This window comes from Falco punctatus, assembly GCF_963210335.1.
Source record: "Falco punctatus genome assembly, chromosome: 5".
Classification (NCBI taxonomy): domain Eukaryota; kingdom Metazoa; phylum Chordata; class Aves; order Falconiformes; family Falconidae; genus Falco; species Falco punctatus.
The window spans coordinates 46,349,330-46,376,907 of record NC_137584.1 but is presented as its reverse complement, the minus strand read 5'-3'; the positions used below and the strand labels follow the sequence as shown (position 1 = coordinate 46,376,907).

Sequence of the window (27,578 nt, the reverse complement as noted above, 5' to 3'; positions counted from 1 at the left end):
AGTTTAACACAAATCTCTTTGCTCCTAATGACAACTAGCCAAGTTTTGTTAGAGTATCTGTTACAATTTCAATATGCTTGTAGTATTACGAGGACAAGTATTTTAAGAAATCAATGTGATACATAACTAGATAATCTTCATTTTTTAAGTTTTCCTTATAGCTGGAACTCTTATAATAATATTAATATAATGAAACAGAATTTCCCAACATCACTTGGGAGCATATTAGGTAAGAAATATCAGGATAGCAAAGACTAAACAGAACATGAGAATACATAAAATTAGGATAAAATCTCCTTCAGCAGCATCAGTAAAGGTTAAGAGTATAAAAATTATTTTTCTTTTCTAAATGGAAGCTTAGTTTTTGAAATTTCAGAAGTATTCTGAAGAGAAATAATAGAGTGTTGTGACTAAGTCTCAAAAAACCCACACAGTTATTTACAGCATTTTTTACAGAGCATAGTTAAGGTAGTTTTAGGGTGTGCCATTTCAGATGTTTCTATTTAACAGTATGTCAGCTCAAGATAAGCGTTAAGATCTAGTTGACACGTCACCTAGTGACTCCCAGTGTTAAGGTTTTCAGGAAAGCTTTCAAACAAGTATCTAATCAGGGTTGTACTTGGGAAATACAGGCTGATAAAATATTTATGCAAGAGCAGACCGAGTTCACTGAGGTCTATTAGTGTTCAGCACCTTTGAAAATCAGCCCAACAGGGGAAAAAAAACTAAATAAATGTCTTAAATGATAGCACTGTCTGCAAATCATTATTTACCACAAATATTTTTAAATAAATATTTATTATAACTATTATTTATTTTAATAAATAAATAATTATTTAACAACCAAATATTCTTCTATTAAATTGCTATACAGAAATCCTTGCCTACACATAATCACCTTTGACATTAAATGTTCCTGTGGTTTCTCTTTTTCTCTGATGTCTGTGTCCAAGAATCCAGACAGCTGTGTAAGGAGCTCTTCATACTTTCTGCGGATTTTAGAAACTTGAGTCGTGCTTTCTTTGCATTCATTCAAATTTTTACTAATCGGACAGAAAAGAAAACCATACATCAGGATGAATGTTCTCTGAAACAGAATTCTAGGCAAAAGACATTATCCCAAGATTATTGCTAGCTTCTGCATACCACAAAATGAATATTAAAAGTTACATATAAATCTCTATATCTGTTCATACATATAACTTTTATTTCCTTGCGTGTAAACATTTCTTCATCTTTGCTTTTGATTAGCACTTCAAAGAATCTTCTATGATCCCAACCTCATTCTCAGCACAATATCTCAATAAAACACAAGATCTAGGTGATGTTAATAAACAGTGCTCTCAAGATACTGAAAAATGGAGGCTGCAAGCAAAAGCTTAGAAAAATTAAGGGAGAAGAGAGTGGTAAAATTCTAGTAAAATATGCTAAAAGCACTTCACATCCTCTCTCTAATGAAGCTAATAGTGCTGATGAACAAATTCTGGGGAAAGAGAAGTCCTTCTGGACTAATAGAAGCATAGGACATCAGTACAAGTACCTGCAAAGAGTTTACCAGCAGAGATGGGAGACAGAACTTTGCTGTAATACAGTCTTCTGCAGTGTAACACTACCCATGAAAGGGATAGATTAAAAAAGAAAATATTAAGGGACTACCACAAAAGTATGAAGAAAAGGCAGCTTTTTATCATCAATTTCATCAATTTCAGAAGGCACCTTTCATGCAGATACATACCCACGTGAAACATCTGTCATCAGCCTTACCAGCAGTTTGTGAATATTTTATAAGAACAAACCACCAGAGCAGTCAGTTTAACTCATTAGCATAAATGTGGTTACAACCCTCCCATTGCCAGGGACAAAGACAAGCCCAGCAAACAAGCACTGCCACAGTCTGCACAGGTAGCAAATACATAGATTCAAATCTTGCTCACGATGCTGCAATGCTGAGCATCACTTCTGAAAAACTACAAAGGAACAGATTAACAAAAATAGCCAACCAAATAAAGCTCAAAATGACCATTAGTATAATCCAAGTATCAATTCCAATACCTTTCAGATAACACCCATGAGAGAGGTACTTAGTGGTAGAGTGGCAAGAGACAAAACTGCTGAGCATTCTCACAAAGATTTGAATACTAGAATAAAACAAAACATGAGGTATCACCAAACATCTGTCTAGAGGAAATATTTTATTAAAACTCATTTGCTTATTAGAGCATATAACTATTCTCAGTTTTCAAGGTGGGCACGTTAGTAATTTCTGGAATCATTCTTTTTCATTTCTGATTTCTTTCTCTCCAGGCAACAGAGCATCACTCCATAATCAAAAAGCAGCATGAGACTCCTATAGGAAACACACAATGAGTGCAAACACATGCATTAAATGGTTATAAATCACTAAGCAAAAGAGATGGTCCATGAAAAAATTTAAAACGTTGCCTTAGGAGGGAGATTAGCACAGCTGTCAACACTGCAAAGTGGAAGAGAGCAGAAAAATAACAGAGAATGATGGAAAACCTTAATTACTGCTCTGGACAAGACAAGGGTATTTCCATGTGCTACTGCACAGCACACAGCACAAACCAAAAGAGCTCTGCCTTCTGCAGCAGGCACTGGCCTTCAAGAAACAAGTGCTTTACAGCTTCCTCACCTCCAGGCACTTCCCTCTCCTCTATAGCCCCAGCAAAATTAAGCTGTGGGATGGTTACTGAGCTGCTGTCCTGAGGAGGGATATATCAGAAGTGAAAAGGCATGAGGCTCCAGACATGTCGTACATACATGCCTATACGTATGAGATTGACCATCAACCCTGCAAACTGTTCTGTGGCTCTGAAAAATGAAGGCACACCACACACAGAACTATACCTGCTAAAAATAAACAACCTGAAGTACAAAGCATGTACTTGGCAACTCTGCAAATAACATAATTACCTCCAGTGGGGCCATAAAGGTCTAAGCACCTAGAAAATAGGCAATCAGGTACAAAAAAGTAGAATGCAGCTCTTTCACAGTTTTGCTAGCTCTTCAGAACTAATGAGCAAAGAGAAGGGGAGGAAAAAAAGGGGAAAAAAAAAAGCTTTTCACAGTTCAAGCTCTAAAAATACCTTGGCAATAGACATGTTGAGTAGAAAAGCATCCTTTTCAATCAGAGACGTGTACATCTTGGAAACTAGTCAGAAAATTCATTACACATTTTTTACTATATCCCTAGGTATAGAATGTAAACGTGCATTTCATGCCTTTCTCTTACCTTTTATTAGTGGTTTTCAGTGAAAATCTTTCTCAAATACCTAATATAGGACTAGTCATGTGCCATGTACTACTAAGGTGCCCAGACTAAGCGACTAAAGCTCATTAAGTGACATATGTAGCCATTAGCTGAGGATGAGAAAAAGCTTTGAAAGCATACGCTGTAGGCTCATGACCAATCCAACATGTTTGTTCCTTCCAAAAAGAGCAGATTCAACTTCCCTTTGTCCCTCCCCTTTTACCAGCACTCTAGTGGTACTCTCCATGCACACAGTGAACCAGACCTGGGACTAGTAGAGCTGGAAATTAAGCTTTTTATTTTGCTCACTTCTGTCTTGAAGCAGTTCCCTGGTCCCAATCACTACACATCAACACAAACAGAAGTGCTGACACAAGCGTCATGGGCAAAACAGAGCAGCCAGGACTGCACTGGGAGTGACAGCACAGTTTTATGCTACATAAAATTGATCATATCACTGCAACAATAAGCGAGTATGATACTAGTATTTTGGCAGTTTTCTCCCAGTGTGTTAGGCAAACAAGACAGGAGCATTTTCTTCCTTTTTTTCTTCTTTATTCTTTCTCCCAGAAGTAACTTTTCAAAGAATCTTAACAATCATTATGTCAGAGACTGTCATGTTGTCTATGTTGCTAGGGTACATAATATACTTTTTGGCTTAACTATCTCCTCACTTACTTTTGGATCGTATCTAAAATCTTTGGTGGTCAACATCAGCACTCTCCAGACAGGGCTTTTTGCAAATCAGCTGGTAATAGACAAGTACACTGCAATGGATTTCTCTAAATGTTAAAATAACTTAATTATCCACTCCTAATGCACAAAGCCTGGAAGAGCTGTGTGAAATAGTGAGTTGGGAAATACAGACATCTGGTAAACACTCACCTTGCTCTTAACTAGACTGTATTGAGAGAGACATGGATATTGCCTTGTAATGGTGGAAAAAGATCCATTACAACGTCTACAAGGTGTCTATTAATATAACATGATTGATTTTGGAATTTTAGAATTCAGAATATTTTCACACCAATCAATTTTATTTGTGATCAACATTGCTATCAGTCTCCATCCCACAGACCTGAAATACTAGCAGTTAGGCAGAACTGATAGATTAGTGCTCTGATACACTACTCTGACAGTATAGTTAATGATACTATCTTTTAATAAGTTTTGTGGAATCAGTATGCACATTAAGAAAAACAACCAAAACCCAAACAAACCCCACACAGCAATCCTCCAGAAGAAAGCACAAGAAAACTCAGAGAAAGCTAGCATTTCTGAAAGCTGCACAAACATTAACCAAACATGAACATGCTTCCCTCAGGATGCTACCAACTAGGAACTATACCATATTTTCTGATTATACTGCTCCTAACAGACAGCTTTACACTAAGGAAGAAATTCACTTGACACTGAAATTCCAGTTCCAGCCATGACACAGAAGAGGGGAAAAGAGACCAGAGTGGTGCAGCAGCACAGTCACTCACTATCGCATGGCCCATGAAGCATGTCAGGTGACAGGTAGATGTCTGCAAAAGATGCCACATGATAAGGACAGACCAGGGCACTAGACCATAGCTGCAGGTACTGCCTATCACAAGTGTGCTATGAAAGACACAAGGCTTGCCTCAGTGCCGTACATGGAAATACCTGAATGAGGAAACCATACCTATCATTTCTACTGTGTTCAAACAGCCCTCTGTGCTCCTTTTTTGTAAACAATGAGGTTACACCAAGCTGACTCATATCATCATTTCTCCTCTGAAGGACAAAACTTTCAAAACCCCATTTATGAGCTAACAACTCAAACCAAAACTCAAATTTCAATACCTTCCACATAGATACTGCGGTTGTGCAAGGCATTGTAACAAAATTCAGATCTGCAATAAAGTCTGTCCACCAATGTATATTTCTGTGTTGACAACTGTATCATTCTGTCACCCCGAACAAAAATTGTTTCTCGTCTCACATGAATCTTACTTAAGTTTGGCATTTAGCTCATGAAGCTCCTCCTTCAGTTCCCAGTTTTCCTTAGATGCCACCTGAGCTGTCAGCTCAGCCTGGTTTTTAGAAGTGGTGAGCACACGTGCCTCTTCCTCCATCTCCTGAATTCGAGTTTGCAAAGACAGGAGGCGAGACATGTGTCTAGCATTGTTTTCCTTGTAGCTTTCAGCTTCCGCCTTCAGCTCTTGAAAAGAGGCTTCTTTGGAGACCATTCTGGACTTGAGTTCAAGAAGCTATAGATAGAAAAGGAAAAAATCAATTTAAAAAAAAAAAAAAAAAGGAAGAATAATTTTGCCCAGGCTGAAATATATGACTGCACTACATGTATAGCAATGTGACTAGAAACACATTTTGGAACAAAAGACTCAGAGTCTTCTATCATACAAGACTGAGTGGAGGGTACAAAATTTTATTTTCATATAACTAGCAAAAAGCAAGAAAAAGGTTTTTAAAAACAAAATCTGCTGTTGTGTAATACATACAACTTTTCAAGGTAATCTCTTACAGGAAGATAAATTTATTTACAAAATCAGAATTTAGCAAAACTCCACCTTAAGTTCTGCTGCGCAACCTTAACTCACCTCCCTTTTGCATCTGCATTACAGTACAGTTACTAACACCACTATTCCCTCTTTTGTCTGCCTCCTCCCTGCCTCTAGTTCTGGTGCACAATTCCACAGATGGTCTATAGCTGCAGGGAGTTGTAACAGCATAGTATCCTGTTGTGTAAGAGTGAACCCTTTTGATGATTTGCAGCATATTCAGAGGCAAAGACATTTTTGGAGAGTTGTGCTGTAGGCAACCTCTTCTCATCTTATGCAAATAGTTATTTTTTGGTCTGATAATCCAATCAAATGTAGCTGGATTTACAGAGAAACAACAAGAGAGCCTTTTAAGGAAGGGTGGGAGGGGGAACATCACTGCCAAATATCAAGGACCTGTTCCAGAGGTGATGCTAGAGCTTCCCAACAGTTCATGGAGTTCAGTCGTTTTTCGTTGCATTCCCCTCTCTCTTTTAGTTCAAAACGTTGTTTTCGATTGAACTATTTCTGCTACAAGCCTCTCTAAAAGACTGAGCCTGAAGCAGACACACCAGGCACATAAAATTTCAGTGTGTTTTATTTTGTTAAAAGGAACAAGTAATTTAAAGTGGCTTTTTTTGTCACAAGAAGTGTTAAGGCATGTTTCAGCTTTCCTGACAATTCCAATTATAAGCAGCAAGATGCAATCCAAAACATTTATCTCCTACTACATAAAATTAACAGGCAAATAAGTAAGCCACATGAACTGCTGTTTATGATGTGCTAGGTCTTTTAACTTGTGGCAAACATTTTAAGGCAATAAATATTTAAGACGTTAAGCTGCAATTCAGGACCTCAGGAAATCCACTGCTCTGTCAGAGGCTTCCAATGCAACCAAACCCAAGATACGCAGAGAAATTCCAGGAGGCTGGTGAGCCAGCTGAATGGTGACTGCCTTGGAAAAGAGAGGTCCTGCTTCTCCTGCTCCAAGCCATGCATGCCTGTCCTTTCCCTTGCACCAGCTCTGGTAATTCTCTGACATCTCCAAAAACAATGTAACTAACGCAGCTGACAGAAGAATTCACTTTCTACAGTGGAGCATGAGGAAAGAGAGCTGGCCACATCCCAGAGAAAAGGCTAACACTGAGGAGTCAGATAGGAGGATCACTTTTGCAGCAGCAGCGTAGTCTCTGATGACCTTCCCCTGCAAGTGCTGGTTTATCAGACACTTCGGAGCTGACATAAAGCAGCGATGATTTTAAGAAAAGCAGCTCTCCTTTTTTCTAGGCTCCTGGGCTTCATTTCCATACTCCACCCTCTTCTTTGTGCTAGCAGAAGCACTTACATGGCTACAAGGTGAAACAAGATTGGGAAACCGATCTGGCTAAAAAAAAACCCAGAAGGAAAAGCTTTATTTTTCAATTGCATCAGTCCCCAACAAAACCATTCACCATAAAGCTACACATACATCTGTGCCAGCAGAAGGGATGGAGTAGTGTGGGGAAGGAAATGAGCAGCTGAAGGAACAATAGGATTGCTTTGCTTGGCAGCTGGACCAAGCTATGGTAGCTTAAAGGGGTCATAACCTTAAAATTACTCTGTGGTTCAACTCCCCATCTGCAAAATATGATATTTTTTCCTCTGTCCATTGCCTCTGTGGTCAGTTCCAATAGCAGAAAAAGCAAGAATAATCCCATATCATCAGTTTTACAGAGCACTCAGCAGAACAAGGCTCTGACCTCAGCTGGGTCAGGGAGGTCTTTATTAACAAGAGCATGAACAGCTGCTTTCTTGACTGTGCTTTTGCAAGCACAGTGCTGAAAGAATCTATAAATCAGTCAGTCATGCTGGCAATAAAGCCATTCAACATTTCCAGTAATAAATTCTTTTTATGAGAACATGAGATTCTGGCTTTTTAAAATTGAAGTTTAAAGTACCGATCCTGCATAGCCATTAAATGTAGGGGAACTCAGCAGTAATTTCAGTATCAACTGGTCAAATTCAAGCTCAGCTGATGGACATTTATCCCTGTATTTCTGGCCATATACTGTATTAACAATTCATTCTCTTATAATACTACATGTTCTTGCTGTTTCCCATATTCAGCTATCCACAATTAAATAAATCTTATTTCATTGATAGAGCCTTTTTTAATGTTTAGATGCTATGCAAGTATATCACAAAGCACTTTACAATGTGCAAAAGAAATACATTTTTGTAAAATGTACATGTGTTTAAACAACTGGTTGGATGAACATTCACAAGTTTCTATCAAATTTTATGTAACTATGTATATTTATGAATATACACACCCAAATCTACATATGTAAATAAGTGTAAGCATTTCATATCTCCTAAATGAAAATTCAACTCAATTTTAATACTGATCACTGCCTGCATTGCTGAATTGGATCAAATCAACCTCAGCCAGTCATATGTTAAAAAAATAAATAAATTAATTACATGTGAAAATACAGAAACTCTAAAAATTCTCCTCTCTCCTGAGAACACCATCTGCACAGCAGAAACAGAAGAAAAGGATGTGTGCATGCTCTTCAGCCTCTCTAGTTACAATCAATTTCATTAGTTCAAACACAACTTCACTGGTGATAAAAGCAAAGCAAATGTGGGGAGCTGTAACTTGGATAGTGGGGAAATGGGTGAGGATGGGCTGCTATATCTTAACTCATCAGCAACAACAGGAGGACATCTATCAGAACTTTCATAGAACCACAATTTAGAAATATCAACTTTCAGGTTTAATTTAAAAAGATAGCATTTAGATGATGATGATAAAAAGCTAGATTGCTTCAAATCTTTCAAATATAAACTCACACTCAGTCCTTGAACACAGAAGCAAGCTGAATAAAGCACACATGGAAATTCTAAGAATATTACGTGAAACAGAAGTTTTGTATCAAAAGCAAAAAGCTTTGGACTTCAAGCTTTCTATTCTCTGCATAAAGTGACTACAGAGAATCTTCAGGTTTGGAGAAGGATTTGGAAGTATTTTTAAATATACCTCTGACTGAGCACAATCATACTTCACTGAAAGTGCTGCAAGTTCACTTTGAGCAGTTTCAGCTGCAGCTCGATACTGATTCATCTGCTCTCTGGTGACAGGAATATTCAAAAGAACATGATCATATGATTCCTGGGAAGACAGCATAAAAAAAAAAAAACACATTAGACAACACATTTTTTGAACATTTTTGCTTTAGTCCTTTTTTCTTTGATTAAGCTGCTCAACATGCATTCTACAACATGTTATTCCCAGAGTAACTGACCCTTACTAAAAAATAGGATAAACAGTCACTTTTCTATCAGTCATCACTTTCATCTGCAAGTTCAGCTACCAACACCAGTGCTAACATATATAGGCACATAAGATATTCCCCCTCAACAATCCCATGGCCTCCCACTGTTTTCAGCTCAGAGTATTTCCAGCAATTTCTGTGTATTTAGCAACATTCAAAAGGTCCCTCTTCTACAAATTTACCCAGTCACTCCTTCAGCCCATGTAAACTTTAACCCAAAGGGAGTCCTCAGTGTCTCTTACACAAAGAACCACTTTGGTTTTTAGAATTCAGTTACATTGCATGCCCCCTCATTTTTCTTCTGGAAGAAATGGGGAGGAAAAAAAGCAATTGATATCAATCTTCTCTGTGCCACTCATAATTTTGCAATTTCTATCATATGTCACCCTCCATGGTCTCTCTACCAAGTTGAAGAGGCCAAGACCATTCAGACACTCCCTCTTGCTCCTCAAAGTCACTTTTTGGCTTGCCCATTTGTACTTTTGTTTCTAACCAGCTAAGGCTAAATGTCCTTTCAAACTTCTTCACTTGGACATGACATAACTTCAGCTTTCTGAATGATGCTTTCTCATGCCCAGCAATCACCTTATGACTGACTTCCACCCTTTTTCAAGCCCTTCTGGTAGAGGGCAAGCACTGGTTCTGTACTTCTAGCATAACCTCCTTCACACCACTTGTACAACTCTTTTAGCTGTGCCTTTTAGACTATAGTAAGCTTTCTCATTTTTGTGTGCTTCTGCTCTTCTACAGTAAAGCAGAAATGTGTTGGATTTCTTGGCCTTTGTTACTTAAATCTTTCAATATGAAAATTCAGACCTAAGGTCTTGATAGGAGTTTCATTAGACAGAACTTTTTTTCAGTTGATAGTGACTACAAAATCATGAAATTTAACATCTTCAGAACAGAACTTTGTTTAGGTGATGCTGGGAGCACACATGGCAGAAGACAGAACATGAGAGTTTTTGTTCCATCAGGTCCCACACAGGACTGAAACAAAACTGCAATCCTAGAGCTTTCGATACACATTACAACATGCAAATCTCCCCCCAGCTAATGACTGCTGCTAAAAAAAGATATTCCAATGGAGACAGAGACAACACTTCATGCTTTTTACATCAGCCTTGGTTTCCAGGCTGAAATAAATTACAAGTTCAGCTTGTATCACCCGTGCTAAATAGAAAAAAATTAACAGCTTTCTAAATAGGTGAACAGCTAGTAAATTAAGACTTTACCAAGAAACATGGACAGAAATTCCTGGGGACTAAGGCAAAAATTACTAGTCTGGACTGTAGCAGAAGATAAATTACCTCAGATTAGTTTCTATAATACTGTCAACCCTTTTCTTTCATCTTTCTTCAGTGAGCTAGTACACACCGGATTAGACCCATCAAGTTTAATCATATTCGTCTCCCTCCAAGAAGACGCTCAGCTGTGCTCTTTCAGGAAGGAGTTGCCCCTCTCATCAAACCAGACTGATACATGTAGCACAGCTCAGGGCCACGTACAACATAGCACACAATCTCCAAGATAAAAAGGGCTGCTAATTTTCTCAAAACTTTATCACCATTCTGAGGGAGTGAGGGAAGGCATGTGCCATCTCTTTGCTACTTTGTCTTCCTTTTTGCTTCACTCCACTTTTTTTTTCCACTTTGTACAACTGTGTGAAATTCTTTGATGTAGAGAGGGGTTTTTTCATTCTGTAGGACAGCAGGGCTCCAAAACCATGGATGGAGCTTGAAACATTAAAACTGTGTGTCTTATTTATGTATGTTATTATATTTATATTACTGTATTGACATATGCTTTCTTTTACTTCTCTAAAAAACCACAACCACTTATGACTTCACAGAAAGAAAGAATATATCTCAAAACTGATGAAATAAAAACATTTCTAAGCATCAGTGAAGAAAGAAGCCCTGTTCAGCAGCAATAATGAACATAAGAAAACCCTTTACAGCTGGAACTTCTGAAACCTACATTTATCACACAAATCTAGATTTTAAAATGACGACTCCACTACTTTACTACTTTAAAGAGACAGATACACATCCAGAACAATTTAAAAGACATTTAAATGAAGCCAGGTGCAAAACTCAATGGGAATTACCATACTACTCATTTACAGTCTTAGTGAGATTTACAGAAACAGATCTCTGCATCCTCCAGTGCCTTAGTAAACACAAAGCTCATCATATATGGTGACACCATGCTAGGGTAGTTGGTATGATTATCATACTTCTAGCAGGGAATATGCATGCTTCAATATTTAAGTAAATAGTTTCCTTTGTTTTTCCAGCAGCCATTCACAAATCTGAGCATTAATCATACTATAACAATAAAATTAATTTGGGGTGACTACTATCAGGGTAAAATTTGTAATGCAGATGTGGCACTTATGTATCTCTGGAAAAAATCGGTTTTGTAATGTTTCATGAGTACTATGTAGTTTATACTGATTACTGTTAAGAAAATGGAATTAATAAAGTGTTATAAGAGGCAGTAGACAGGAGAAGCCTTAATATATTATCACTCAATCAGCACTAAATAATCTAGGGTTTGGGTGTCTCTCCCATTCATGCTAACTTTTTTGATCCCTTTCCACTTACCTGCAAGAAAATAAATTTTGATTTCACTTCAAATGCTAAACAGAGCTTAAACCTATATTTACAATACTTAAGACTAGTATCTACTTGCAACTTTGGCTTTATTAGCAATAGGTGTTCTTTAGATCAACAACATAAAGTCATTATTGTGGGGGTTTTGTTGTTTTTTTACCAAATAACTGCTTTCACCTCCCTGGAATCTGTCCTGTAGCTGGCAAACTTCACCTGATTCAGAAAAAACAGCACTTCAACATTCAGTAGTGTTATACCTCACCATGTACTTTGATGCTGGCCAACCATTCAGATCACTCCCATTCTGCTTTTGTCAGCTTTTCCTCTGTTCCCTGCTACATTTCTCATTGCAACCCTGGCAAATGCTGCTACCACTGCTACTGCCCTTCCCCCTCCCCCCCCCCCCCCCCCCCCAAAAAAAAACCAACAAAACAACAACAACCTTATATTTTTTAAAAATCTCTATTGAAACAGAAAGCCCTCAGTAAGTATTTAAGTAAGCACTGAGCACCACCCTGAGTAACTTGCCAATGCATTGCCTCTTGCCCATAGTAGATGGACACTACTCAGGACAAGGATTTTTTCCCATTTCCAAAGCACCTAAGCACGCTGGGGTTGGCATACGAAAAACAATGATTCACAAACCTTTGTTGACTCCATTCTTCTTTTGCTTCTAGGGGGAGAAGGGAAGAGAGATTGAAAATTAAATAGATTTGCAATATGATAACACATGACATTAATTTTTCACAGACCTGCTTCACTAAACTCTGTCAGGTTACCTCAGCAAAGTAGGGCATAAAAGCAGAACGCTATGGGAAAGTTTCTCTAGTCACCTAGGACCATTGATGGCCTCCACAGTATTCAAAAGCACATCTAACTAAAACACACATCTTTGACTTCTCTAGGTTACATTCACTGGTTCAGCTGCACAGTCACACTTTGTGTAGTGATCACTTCCTTTTGCCGCTGCTTTTCCGTACTCCAAGTTTTTATTTCATGTCTCCTTTTATCCCTCATCTCTTTTAAGCTGATAATTATTTTTTAAAAAATCTGAGCAATAAGCACATGATCCATCTTAACTGAACTACAACTTTTTTTCTCTTCAGGTGTTAAGATGACTAGTGGGCCCTTTTTACGTACCTCTTTATATGGGACTTAATACACTAGTTGGACTCAGTGGGCTATTCAATAATTTCTACAAATACCAGTGTCATAACAGTTCATATTCTGAAAACAAACAAAATGAGATATCATGAATCTGTAATATGTCTTCCTAAGACAAATTAAGATTCATGGATGTATACATGCATAAAACTTGTTCTAATTTTTGAAAATATGATGCAGCAACACAGTTTATTATTATTATTCAATGCAGCAACACAGTTTGTTATTATTATTTGCTGCAGCCAGAATGAAGATAACATCCAACATGTAGTACTGAGCAGAACGTGCAGTTGAAAAATTTCCAAGCAGAATTTCTCTCTCTAAGAAATCACAAGCAAATGTTAGTCCCCAGATTTGCTATTGGATCTATGGTAGGCTAAGGTGCCCTTCAGGACAATGGGGATCAAAAGGAATTATTTGTTTATGGGCTAAACTGCTGAAAAAAATGAGCTTACCCATTACGTTTTGATTGTAACTATTCTAACTTCAGCTAGAATGTTAGTATTAAGTTTGTTGCCATGCGTAACCTAACTAGCTTAATTTTCTGATTAAACAATCAAAACATGTTCTACAAGGCCATGTTCAAAATTGTCTTGTATAAACTGATCTAAAATAAAAGAATATTCTATTTCAGCATGCTGGGAATATTTTATTTTAGTTTATTTTATAAAATAATCTATCATAGTATAAAGACAGACAAGTTTTAGCATATACCTCTTCATAAAATTTGAAGGATTAAAAGCAAATCGTATGCAAGTTACGTGAAAATCAGGCACTGGGCAACTTTTAGAGAATTCATTTCTGAGTGAAATGGAGGGAAGGCAGGTAGGTAGCACTTGGCTATTGCAGATTTTTCTTAGTAGCGCCAGCCAGCCAGCACGTGTGTTGCTTCAAAATAGCCACACCAGCTACACACAATGAGCGTGAGAAGGGTGAGCCACTATTACAGAGCGAGTCAGATTTCATTAACACATGTGAAAACAGACTAAAATGAACTGCAGTCACTTAGGGGAAAAACACTGTTCACAAATTAACCACTTTCTATGTACATTTTGGGTAAAGTTGACTTCTTTCTAGATAATGCTTTGCCTAATTTGCCTAACAGATCTCAAAATATTTGTATTGTTAATGCTTTATTAACATATATCAAACTTTGTAAGTTACATTTCAAAGCTATATCTGTTCTGTCAGTTTCTCTTTCACATTATGAAATGCCAAAATACCCAATCACTTTTGCTTGCTTCCTGCTCAGTGAAGTCCTCTTCCTCCTCTCTGATTTCTGCCTGTAATAGGCCCGACTTACTGCTCACAGTTTGTGTGTGCAGTTCTGAAAAATTCTTTATTTGTTGTTGTTACATGCCTAAGGAGGTTTTATGTATTAGTAGTGTACTGTTCCAGAAACAGATAAAACTAAGTGCTCCCAACAGCTCAAAAAATTACCAAAGAGATTTTCTAAATTCCTTTCAGAAGGGTACTGCTTTGCTCTGCCCTCCTCCCTTTGCAGTAATCATTAAAAGGTATTATTGAAAGATAAAAATCACTCTCTGGTATTGTTCGTCTACTGAAGAGGCCAATTTCAAGCTTGACTAATGGGCTTAAATGCAAGTTTCATGACTATCAAAATTTTAGTCTTACCCTCTACTACTACAAGCAGCAGTTAAAGTGTTTTCATCTTTCATTTTCCTCTCTGTTAGGATGAGGTGAATTTGCATCTAAACATAATAAAGGCATTTAATGTGATGAAAGACAACAGTTATTTTAAGGGAATTACATAGACAGATCAGCTACCACATGTATTAATTAACATGGTTTTTGTTTTACTTCGTTCTTTGCCTATATGGCTACATTAACGAATTTGGATCTCCCCTGACACTTTATCTCATAGCTTTTTTGAAATGAGTAACAAGAAGGAGTTGGTGTGTTTAATATCAAAATAATAAAAAGGGTAACTGCTAAGGCAAAATTTGGGAGAAAAATGTGACAAAATTAAGCGCTTATGTAGGGATTTTTGCAAACCACTTGCTGTTCTACTGTTTCTACTTTATCAGTGCTGAATAGAGTTAAATAACATTTTTAGGGAATAGCTGAAGTGAGAGAGTTAAAAAACAGACCACCACGCAATGCCAACACTTGCAGTTTTCCTACAACACCTTCTATACTTTACTACAGTCAATGAAAGGCAAATATTTTAGATATGTTTAAGTGTGTTGGTATATACACAATTAAGACAGATCAGTGCTATAGTGTGTTTTGCTAATTATAACCCACAATTTATAAATATCTAGTTACTAATGTGCTTCCGAGTCACGAAAGTAACGTTGACAAACCATTTGACTTCAGGTTGGGTAGGTTGTGGAGCAGGTTACTGTCAACTCTGTAACTAAGCAGCACTAACAATAACTTAGTAATTGGGTCCAAACTGTTCAATTTAATATGCAGGCAGCTGATTTTGCTATGACAGTCTACAAAAATTCTGTATTTTTTTGTCTCAGAACAATGTAGCACAATTAGAAAATTGATGTTTAATTGTTATGGATATACTTAGCTATTCATGCACTGATAAATTGTCTATCCTTCGAAATACGAAACTGTTACAAGTTTTCTACTATATCTTTAGTAAAAGAGTTTGATCCTTCAAAGCAATATCCTCAAGCATCTCCTTTAAATTCACATCAAAGCCAGCAAACCTGTTTCAAAGTAAGAAGCAAAGAAGAAATTCTTAGATAACTATAAATTCCTACTGCATGAAAGATACTCCCTTCTGCAACACTTAATAAGAAAAAAGTTTCGCCCTTGAAATTGTGAAGATAAGCTGTAACCATCAGCCAAAGCTCACTGAGCTACAACCGAGTCTACCGCCAGGTACAGCTCTGTGGCTGCAGAAGTTGTTTTTCCTAGAAAAAGCGAAATTAAATTTTAAATTGAAACGATAACTTGCAAGGCGGCTTTCCAGCCAGACTCAGCCTCAGTCAGCTCCCATGGAACAGCCGGCAGAAAGCTGTTGGGAGACCGAGGGGGAGGGAGCTGGAGATTTTCCCAAAGTCGGGGCTTCGTTCTCTGATAGGGAACTGCGAAAAACCACCCCAGACACATCAAAACCCTCTTCCACCCCGCCTGCCTTCCCCGCCGCCACCGCCCGCCCTGCCCTGCGCCGGACGGCGGGGCGCGCCAGCCGCGGGGCTCTCAGGGGAGCCCGGGGGCGCCGTGCAGCGGCCCAGCCCGCCAGGCCCGGCCGCCGGGGCCGCCCTCCCCCGCGCCGGGCCGCCTGCCCCCTAGTTCTTCCCCGGGGACGCGGTGCCAGGGCGGGCCGCGGCCGCCCGCCCGCCCGCAGGAACCGCCGCCGCCCCCGCAGGACCGAGCCGCCCCCCCGCGGAGCGGTACCTCCGCCGCGCTGCCGCCCGCTCAGCCGGCCGGGGACCTGCCGCTGCCGGCCCTGCCGCCGCTCAAGGCGGCCGCCGCGGTGCCGCCGTCCCCCTGGCAACGCGGAGCGGGCGGCGTCCTTCTCCGCCCGGGCGGGCCGGCCGCGGGGCTTCCAGCGGGGGGCGGCAGCGGGGCCTCCTGCTGGGGAAGGCGGGGGCAGCGCTGGTCGCCCGGAGGGGAGCAGAGTTTGCAAAGCGGTGCCCGCAGGAACGTTTTTCTCACATCAGACAGACATGACACAACAAAACTCCACAGACCTGAGAAAACTGCCTCAAAACTTCCCTCAAAAACGTCAGAACAGCGGCCGGCAGAGCAGAAATGCGCACAGCAGCGCGTTCCTGCTTGGGCCGCGCTTCCCCCTTCCCTCCCGCAGCCCGCGAAGCAGCCTGCCCTGGTCACCGAAACGGGGCCTCGGGCCCCTCGCCTCCCTTCCAAACACCGCAGATAAATATGGGGAGAGAGGAACCGCAGCTGGCAGAAAAAGAACATTAAACCCTCAGGCGTACCGGTGCTGCACACTGCTTTGCAGGCCCTGTGAGAGCTGCTCAGCCACCTGCCCCGGTGCCGCCGGCGACAGCGCCATCTCGCACGGCTTCTGCACTCACCCACAAGTCAGGAAGCATCTCACCTTTCTTGGGAACACTGACTTATTCATGTTTTCCAGAGAAGAAAATCGAAAAACTGGGGCTAGTACTGATTCGGGGGGGGGGGGGGGGGGGTGTCCTGTCTGTGTGCCTGATGCCATTTCACTGCTGCTGCCAAAGGCAGGGAAGACCCCTGCCCAAGCCGAGGGGTGCCAGTGTGGCTCATCACCCTACTTCAAGTGCTACATTGCTTAAAACACAGAGCTAGACTATGCCATCCCTCGGCTGAAATCTGCCAGTCAGCTCATACAGGAGGGGAAAAAAAATGGCTTCATGCAAGGAAGCCGGGCTGGCAGAGACAGGGCAGCAGGGCTGGCAGCAGCCACCTGCCTTCCCTCAGCAAACACCTGGGGAACGGCACAGTTGCCATCAGTGCATGAGGTAATGACAGTTACCTAGTGGCGTGTTTCCAGTTCATCCTCACAGGCAAAGGGTGAGCTAACAGCAACACAGGGTGGCACGAGGGTACACAAATGTATTACAAAAACCGGGGAGGACTTGCTCCTTGCTGTGGCGGACTGTCTACATGAACACTCTCTCTCAGTGTTGCTGTGGTAGAGAGAAACCAGTAAGGTGTTTCTGAATCAAAATTATCCAGGGCTGCCAGAGCGGATGGGGTGCAGAGAAGGTAGCTGTGAGCAGCGTGTGAGACATCCCCTGAACCCAGCGACTGCAGCCTGGGAGGACGGACCCTCGTCCTGCAGTGCTGAACTCTCAAAGGAGCCAGGCAAGAAGAAAGCAGCCAGAGGAGAAGAGCAGGGACCTTGGCAGGAGGGGAGCTGTGCACCCAGGCTGTCTCCGTACGGCTCAAAAATACCCAGAGAATCCCTAGTCCCAGATAAAATGCATTCAGTTAACGAGCCAAAGTGTATCCCAAAGTGGTACAAATTTCAATTTACACAAAGCCTTAATATTTTTATGATTTCCTGATCTCCCCCCTCCCTTCTATGTCTCCAACTGTTCTACTATGTGAGGTACCTAAAAATGCTGCTGGCTAGGGAGCCCAATCAAAAGCTTTTATAATTTCAAACGTGGTGGATCAAAGCTGCTACCACCACACGGTGCAAAATGCCAATCCAGCATTCTACAATTCAAATCTAATTGACAGATTAAATTTGCAGTGGTGGTCTTACATAAAGCCGACCTAAATCTGGCATAAGTTTTAACGTTCTCTAAATTTGGACAAAAATAACATCCTGTATTTGTACGGTATCTGACTACAGCCTAACCTGTACCACTAATGGAGTAGCATGCAGATGCAGGATTAAATGATTGTGAAACTTTGTCCTAACTTGCTCAAGCATGTGCTTGAGTGCACTTCCCCATCACTAGTCCTGCAGTGCCACAGCTGGTTCAAGAGCTATACTTCAGCCACTTCTATGCCCTTGGCGATGGGGAGAGAACACTTACGCAGCTGTATCTTACTGCAGATCTACAAAGTTATTTGGCTTTAAAAAACCTCCAATGAATCTGATGAACTGTAGCAAGAGTAACAAAAGAGGCAAGAAAAAAAGGATGAAGAAAAGCAGAAAAAAGAATGGGTCAGTTTGAGGGGGTGCAATATCCACTCTTCAAGCTACAACTAAGAAAAAAGTATCTTATTACAGGATGACACACTTTAAAATGCTTTAGGCTTGTTTACTAAATACTACAGGTAGAGTTCTCAAAAAGACCCCATGTTTCTTTTTTCTTAACAGGGGCAGGAAATAATGACCTAGGAAAGATTACTTCACAATTTTTAGTTAAAATAGTTTCAAGGAGTCCTTTTCATGAATCAGATTCTTCATGTTGTGTTAGAGAAAATACATGGACGGGATGTTAGCCTTTTTGAGCAAAGAATGATGCAGAATCTCTTGAACATATGTACCTAGTAAAGTCACTGTAATTTTTAAATCAGAAAATAATTTAAAAAGTTACTACAATCTTTCACTTCTGTGAAAGAGCTCAGTGTTGAGGAATTATGCTAAAACTGATCTAGGATATGAAACCCCAATTCCAGTGCCTGTTACACTCAAAAATCTAACAATTGAGATAGTTTTGCAGGTTCCTAAATATCTGCTCCTAATTAGATTTTCTGTAAGTAAATGAGAACGGACATATCAGAATAATTTCAAAGCTAAAAGTCACATGATTATGTGGATAGCTTGCTCCTCACTCAGTGAAGGAGACATCCTTTGTATCTTGTGGGATATGGATGGATGGAGAGCAATTGTTCTGAGGACCCCAAACAGTTCCATGTTTCTGGACACTTGAACCAGAGATTCCCTAGCAAGTGACACAAATCAGCTTAGATTGTCTTTCAAAGCATGTAGCATGCCACAGGCTAAAATGACATGTCAGTATCTGTATTTTGCTAGCAAATCAGTTTGTGGACTTCTGAGAACTTAATAAAAAGAAAACTGAAATAAGTAACATTAGAGCCCCACTTATGTGATACGTACAGATGCACAGACATTGTAAGAGACTGACCTGATGTAGGAGAGAGGTCCCTACAGCACTATTTCCTCAAGAAAGAATTCACAAAGGTCTCAGAGCCAAACTCATTCTTAAGAATGGAATTCTTAACTCCTTAATGAGATCTTATTTTTATTATTTGAATTGCTTTTAAATATTTTTGTTAAAGAAATCAAAAACACTACCAAAAAAATGCATCTTTTGGCACTGTATTTTTAAACCAATTTAAAAGAACCAAGTGCAGTCACAGTGTTCAAGCATGCAGACAGTTTTTTTACAGTTTTTTTTCCAAGTTCTTAACAAATCTCAAGCAAATCTGACAGAGGTTAAGTCAGAATGATGCTGAATTTCCTGCAAATATTGTGAAACACAGACAGCCAAGCACAGAATGAACTCTGAGATGCCCCAATTGTATGCAAAGCCTGCAGTACAAGTCTGTGTATTATTACAACCTGTACTAAAGTTCATTTGTTGATTTGGTTTGGGGGGTTTTGTTATTATTTTTTTTCAAAATGCCTCATCAGAAAATGAGACAAACTACTACAGGTGTTTTTGTTCAGGTACTCATGGGACAGAATCCAGGGGAAAAATAAACTTTTGCTTCATTAATTCTAGTGTTCACAGATCTTGTAATTTAAATACATCATAACAATTGATTAAAAGACTGAATAAAAACATTTAATATTAGCTTTGAAAACAAAATTTCTTTTTTTACTAACACTATCAAAAAAGCTTTGTTACTAACCTTAATCCATTGACATCAACACAGTATTGAGAAAGTAGTGTTTGTGTTTTATCATGCACACGAATTTGAAATTATTTCCTGAATGCATATACGCATTTCAAACACCTATTACCTAAGAGCAGCTGTAGCAGAGAGAAAAGTATTGTACACTAGCAACATTTTAAAAAGATGAAATTTATTTCTCCATAAGAGAATCAGGGGAAATTTAGTCCACAGGATTTCATTATCTACAAATTTAGCTAGAATAACTAAAACAGCCACATTTTCTTATATTCTTTGCATGAAAGTCATGGGCATAACTTGCCAAGGTTCACATTTGCTTGCCTTCCAGAAAGTATCAACTCCAAAAGCACAGAATGCCCCAACACCAAGCTGTGCTCCTCCTCCGCCCCCTCAAATCACTAATATCACATCATGTGGTAAAGAAAGTTTTCTTGAAGTGTGTCTTATTCTCAGCTTACCTACTTCAAAAATAATAAAGAAGTCAAGAAAGGACTTACTCTCATTTCTTTTTTGCCAGCTGACACAGAAGTCTGGCTCCTGACCAGTGACAGACAATTTGATGTAGAGATCCTAAACATATGGCTGAAAATACAACTTCCGTCAACAAAGGGAGATAACTCCCTCCCTGGAGGTAACTTCGTAACACATTTACAGACTTCGAGGTGGGAAAGGTATTAATCCAATTGTATTATCAGGAAAAAATAGGCTCATATGGGAAACTGGAGAGACGGTATCATGAACTTATCAAGATGTGTAAGTTGTATGTGTGTAAATTGTGTCTGTTACCAGTTACTACTGTAAATCTCATAGTGGACAAGCTTAAGCCTGAGTGCAGCAGTTTCTCTGCCTAACCAACACGGGAGTCCCTTTTTTCCCCTGAAACCTCGAGTTTAACACTGTCCTCATCCTAAGTCAATTTGCACATCTCAGCTAAACCAATGGAGACATCTTGTGGGGTCAGTAAATCTTCTGATAAGAGATAAATCAGCTGGTTTTACAACCCTGGAATCCCCCACGGGGACAAAGAGGAGTAGTAAAAATGCAATATGCCTGCATATGGTGGAACTGATCAGACTTGGGAAAGAAGTGAGATTTTAACACAGAATCTGTTTAGGCATGATTCCTCCCATTTCAGGCCTTGATGCCAAAACGGCACAGAGTAACTGCTCAGAGACTAATTTTGTCTTTAAGCAGCAAAGGCATTTATTTCGTGCAACGTCGGGGAGCTAGCCGATTCGCACCGGACAAACTAGCTCCAAAGTTTTCAGGGAAAAGTTAGGTATTTTATGCAGTTTTTGTGAGAGGTTACACAACATCTTTACATACATATATATATATATATATAATATACATAAGGTATATTTTGACACCCAATCATTCCATTCACAATAGGTGGGATCTAGGTGGAGTAGACCTTTCAATTTTCTTTGTTCAGCTTATCTTCCTCAGGTGCCCACCTTATCTTTTCTAATTATTCAGAGTACATTCCTTTCTCAACACAAAGAGAGCATCACCCAGGGCACTGTACCAAACTCATCCCGACTAATGTATTATTTTTAAGACCTTGTTCTGTTTCAGTCTGAGGAAGTCGTTTCCCATCTGTCAGGGAAAAAGAAGTCACTTCTGGAGAGGTTTTCCTTAAGATCTCCTATGCAGCAAAAAAACAGTTTAGCCTGCCCACAAGCAGATATTTAATATCTTTGGATGACAAAACAGTAACCAAACATTTTTATGATAGCATTGCTAGATGCCTTCTTATCTTGTAAGGGCAGAATAACCACAGACTAAAAACAAAAAGTTCAATTCTGAAACACAAGGCAAACAGAAATAATGAAAATGCTAAGCTTCATGGTGTAAAAACACTGTACTTACTCTTTCAAAATAATATATCCTCAAGTTTTAGAAATTAGTCAAACTTTTTTACTTGTATATTCAAGTGTTATATCCAAAGCAAAAGCTACATTTTAGTGAGGGAGAAACAAGATGAGTGCTAAGGTAATGTCCATATAAGCAAATATTTGGTTAAAAATTATTTATGCACAGACATATCTCTATCTCTGTGTGGAGACAAAGGAGAGGACACAGAATAAAACACTTTGCACAGCTGCTTTCCAGCTCAGGACATCAGCAGTAAGTGCACAACATTAAACAAAAGCAAAGGCAAAAAAATCCGTTGAATGATACTTGCAGCTATTGAAACACAAGTATGGTAACAAAAAAAAAAAAAAAATCCAGACAATTTATGACAAATTACTTTCTTCGAAAATCTAAGAGTTCCTTCTTCAAAAGCTGCTGATGGCAATATTAGGTGGTTTTCAGTTTGGGGAAGTTAAACCAGATATAAAGGCTTTGAAAGTCTAAACTCCATGAATGCAGTTATTTTGGAAATTCTCTGTATGTGGAACTTACGTTTCCACATATGTATGGAAACTCCCTGATTTGCGCTGGGCAACTTGCTCCTGCTAATGTTGCATCTGGATCTAAGAATCCAGAAAAGTAGCAGCAAAGCTTCTAAGGGCCAAATCTAATGCCCCTGATGCAGTCAAAGCTGCATATCCAACACATCCCAAAGGCATCCCAGTGTAGCTCTAGTTCAGGACTGCTTGAAAGCAAGAACATGGCCGATTACGTAGAAATAGGGATATTTTTTAATTCATGTAAAGATACCAGAGCTCTCACAGCAAGTTGTAGGCCCTTCTCTGCATGGAAGAATTTGGACTTTATCCATCTCCTAATTCCCTAACCTTAGGCCATGGGGACACCTACTCCCTGGGCTGAAATAGGGACATTAGGCACGTAACACAAGAGTCACCAGACAGGAGGAAGAGCAGGTGAAGGATGGATCCTTCAGCTAGCTAAAAGGGAGTCACTCCTGGACCCTAAGCCTTTTTCCAGAATTGTTTTGTATTTTACATAGACCCTAGACCAAAATAATAATTATAGATGTATATAAGCCATCTAAGAGTAGAACCCAGTACATTTCCTGATCTATGACAGCCAGTTTTCTTGGGAAGTGGCAGATAACCTATTTCAGGCCATGAATGGCTGTTAAAAGCCAGGTCTCATTTTCCTGAACAACTTTTCTATACACACCATTGAAGGAAAGCATGGATTCACCAGTTTGCAGGTCCTTCTCTGCTGTGTTTTAAAGATTGAGCCTTGCTCAGCTATTTCAAGGAAACTCTGTGTGATTACCTCTAACCCAGTACTCACTACATTAACAGGTAACAGGGCAGAAACCCTTTCTCTGCAGGTACCTGAACTTCAGGGGTGAGATGCTCCTGCACCTGGTGTCAGGGTTAAGCAGCACTGCACTGACGACACAGGGTTTCTGTACAGCCACTTCCATACAGGGAACAGGAGGCCTGGACGCCTTCTGCCTCCCATCATCAGTTTGCCCAGGTATCAGGCACTGTATCTCCACATTCGGTAACAACCAAGTCCTCCTTTAAAATTAATCACTGAATGAAATACCACAATTGCAGGCAAAACTCAGTGTGAAATGCACATGGAAAGATGCACCTAATGGCATCATCAGACCCTTTATCAATTACAGTCACTTAGAAAGCATCAGTCTTACCATGATAGTACCAGAGTAATCAGGTAGCTAACATTAAGGAAGCAAACAAAAAAGCCCGTAATATATACCTTGATATATCTTACCTTATTCTGCTCAGCTCTTAATCTTTTACTTCATTAAAGACTTGGAAGAAGTAAGTGGAATACTAAGAAAGATAAAAGAAATTCCTAAAAACATGAAAATTGTTGTTCACAGTAAGTTTGAAAGACTATGATTATTTAGCTTACTGAAAAGTGATAAACCAAAAGCAGCCTACAAGCACTGAATATTTTCTTTCGCTGTATATGATCATAACGTGACATTTTATATTTACCAGTGTAAACAAAGCCAAATGAGGCAAACCTCAAAAAGCAGTTAAAATTAAAACCCTTCTCACAATGTATCTGCAGAATTCACAATTGTAAAGCTGAGACAGAATGTGGATTAATTTATTCATATAAATCTATTTAAGTGGCCTCCTAGGTATAATAGAAATAGAAATATATCTATATCAGCCACAATAAAAATTCACTGGAATTTTGAAAACCTGTTCTGCAAAAAAAAAAAAAATCACACCACAAAAGAAAACTTAAAGAAAAAAAAACACAAACAAAAAAGAAAACATGATATAGGAAATTTTTTCCCACGTGCTTTCTGCAACTACCATATTGGAAAGAAATAAAAGGACCATCTTAAACCACCACATTTTCAGTTTTATTTTAAAATTCTTAGGTAAGTCTTAGGTGATTTTGAACTGACATTAAATAAAAATAATCCCAAACTTATGTTCCGTAATTCTGAGTAAACAGAACACTTGTAAGCAAAAAAACTAAGTTCCGTACAAAATTCCATTTTAGACATGATTTCAGGGGTTTTAGATTAAAAATATTTCATGTGATAATTATCATGCAATAGAGTGAACATTTTTCCTACACTGACTGAGAGTACAGGAAATAAACGTGCTTCACGTGGACCAAGTAGTTAAGTAGTTCAACCATGAATGGAAGTGCACTATGAACTTTAAAGGAACTATTTCAACAATAGTTAGGGTTCATGGGACATCAGTAAGGTGTGTAAAAAAAAAAGTGATTTGGAAATATTTTAGTTACAGCAAGCGTAACACTAAAAAATTTCCATTTTTGTTGACAACATATGGAACACCTATCCGTTTAGGAAGTGATCCTGATAACGACACCATCAGCTGCACCAACCTTACGTAATTACCAGATACATTGTAAGAGACTCAATCAATGCTTTAAAGTCTTGAAATTTGGACAAGAATATTGATAAAGTAACAAGGTAGGAAATTCCTTAATACTGCCCCAATCTTGATGAGGAGGAACATTTTATGATACCCATCTCCTGCACCTCATTAGATAAGTATGGTTTACAGGTTTTTGTATAACATCTGTATCAGAGAAAACAACTTCAGGAACCAAGACCTGAATAATTTTAAGTTGGCTTTCCCAGCCCCCAAAATATTAAAACGATGTTTGGCTTTCGCACAAAATTGTGTATTTTATTTCAATATTCTTGCAACCATTTCCAGTCATACAATCAACTTACTTTCCACATCTATTTATTTTAAGAAGCCTTATATACATACAGAATTATCATATCTTCTTTAATGAATTATCAAGTATTCAGACAGATGTGTATAGTGGCTTTCACTGTGCCTGTGACATTACTTTTCCTCCTGTTTCATCACAAATCAAATCATTGCTATCAAAAACTGATTTACAAGTAGAGTTTCTCAAAAGGTAGAACAAAAAAATGTAAGTCAAAAGACGCTGGTCTATTGTGGTCCTCAGAATTACTGAAAATGCCCATGTTTTTGCTACAAATACTCAAATGGCACATGAAATGAATAAAATCTCAAGAATTTGGGTACACAAACAGGCAGCTCCTGAGTTATGCTGTGTAAGTGTTTTGGGTAATCAGTTGTAACACAGATGTACAGAAGCAACTTTCTTGAATACTCAAGAAGAAAAAAAGTTGTATTATAGCATGTGCTATTGTTATAACATATGCTTTATGTCGTATAACAGCAAATTCCACATAAATGCAGTAGGCACATGCTGCCACTTTATGAAGCTGTATTCCACAAGTAATTGAGTATCTACAAAAGCATCTCCTACTAAACTGTAGCGAACCCAACAGCAGAGCACAGTGCCTCATTGGAATATGTCTTCACTACTTCTTTGTGGCATGGGAGAATGTAACACTGGCATTACAGCACCATTTATTTTTATATCATAGAATCAATCCAATTCTTGCAAAAACATAGCCAACCCAAGAAACAGAAAAGTATGCTGCCCCTTCAGTTCTGTCTATATATAGCACTTTTCCAAATACTTGTTTGACTTCTATAGCTGTAATTGCAGTTATGGCTGTACTTTCCTCACGTAACTATGTAGTCACACAGTATATTACCACATAAACCTCTCTTTGTGAGGGGCAAAAGATCAAAAGTGGTCACTTAATGAACTGGAGAACAGAACTAACTTGATGTATTTCCTTTTTTTTTCAGCATGACATTATATCTTACATTAGCATTCAAATGCTGATCTAAGTTAAACTACGTTTTACAGTACTCATGAAATCACCCTACTTCCTCATAAACATTAATGCAACAATCTCCAATAAGATGATTCAGTAATACTGAGTGATTACTGCTGCATCTCCTAGGTGACTTAGCATTCTGTAGGATTCTATTTATCATAACTTCGGAATATTCATTTGCACTGATCTGCATTGTGAATTCCCAGAAATAACAGCTCGAAAGCAACCTGGGCAGAGACACACATTAAACACCAGTGAAAAATGAAACCAAGTTTCTCAGTTTGTGTAAAGATTGTGTAAAAGACAAATCTACTCTTCAAGGGTGGCCTCAACAGTGAAATAATCCTTTCTCTTCTTGGCCATTACACACTTTTAAACCTCCCCAGCAAATTAAGCCAGCACACAGCAAAAATCTTACAAACAATCTGTCCGCAGGCAATGCAGATTTCTTCCTGTAATCATTTTGTCTCTCTGAACAAGGCGGGAAGTTTGCATTGCACATGTTCAACAACTTCCATCCCTCTGCTCTTGACCCAAAGTTGTTGCTTCAAAGTGCATTTGAAACAAGCATTTTCACAGATGAGAAACAGGCTCCAGTGCCCAGATTCACAGGAGCCCCCTGAGCTCTCTCTAGTCAGAGACCCTCAGCAGTCTGACCTTCAGCTCTTGACTGGGTTTCTAACTTACGCAGTTTAATCAGGTGCCTAAGGATGAGCATGAATTCATACTTTAGGAGTACTAAGCCATGACAGATATGAGAACACCAAACCCAGGTCTCAAAAGTAGAACCCTACCTACAATATCACATTGCCTCCTGAAATTCCTAGCATCTTTGTTTTTGAATACTTACTTGAGTTTGCAACTTTGAAATATTAATATACTTTCAGATGTAAGAAGAACACAACCAAAAAAACCCAAAGTCATCAGCAGCTGGAGCTTATTTATCCACTGTACAGATCTTTATTGTATGAACACAATAAGCAGCAGCTGATTCTCTCCACTTTGGAAGACATGCTTTTTCAGTGATTTCACTGACCAGAAGAGGAATCCAGCTTCATTTTCAAAGCCTGAAATAGGTATCAAATACTTCCCCCTCTCCCACTTCTTTAGGCCTGCCAAAGCTTATTCTTGTCTTAGGTTAACCATAAGTGCAAAAGTCTTTCTAAATCCACTTTCTACCAACCACACAATCATTCCAGCTCCCTTGCCATAGCACCACTTCCAGAATGTATTCAGATAGGGCCACTTCTGAGCTCTCCTTTTCACTGTGCAAGACATATGTGAGATAGAAGTTTTTCT

The 27,578-nt window shown here is 39.1% G+C and overlaps 1 protein-coding gene across 2 annotated transcripts in view; it reads right to left on the bottom strand.

The window, feature by feature from the left end:
• The window catches only part of CCDC170 (coiled-coil domain containing 170), a 62,539-nt gene extending 45,556 nt beyond the window's left edge, over positions 1 to 16,983 (bottom strand). For both annotated transcript variants that reach the window (XR_013928512.1, XM_080389693.1), the window contains exons 1-5: positions 14,528 to 16,983; positions 12,374 to 12,401; positions 8,819 to 8,950; positions 5,252 to 5,508; positions 899 to 1,043 (exon numbers count right to left, since the gene is read on the bottom strand). Coding sequence is in view for 1 of the 2 variants with exons in the window: in XM_080389693.1 (XP_080245819.1) it covers positions 899 to 1,043; positions 5,252 to 5,508; positions 8,819 to 8,950; positions 12,374 to 12,401; positions 14,528 to 14,604 (639 nt within the window). In the remaining variant the exon portion in view is untranslated. The remainder of the gene's footprint in view (positions 1 to 898; positions 1,044 to 5,251; positions 5,509 to 8,818; positions 8,951 to 12,373; positions 12,402 to 14,527) is intronic.
• Between the last annotated feature and the right edge of the window lie 10,595 nt (positions 16,984 to 27,578).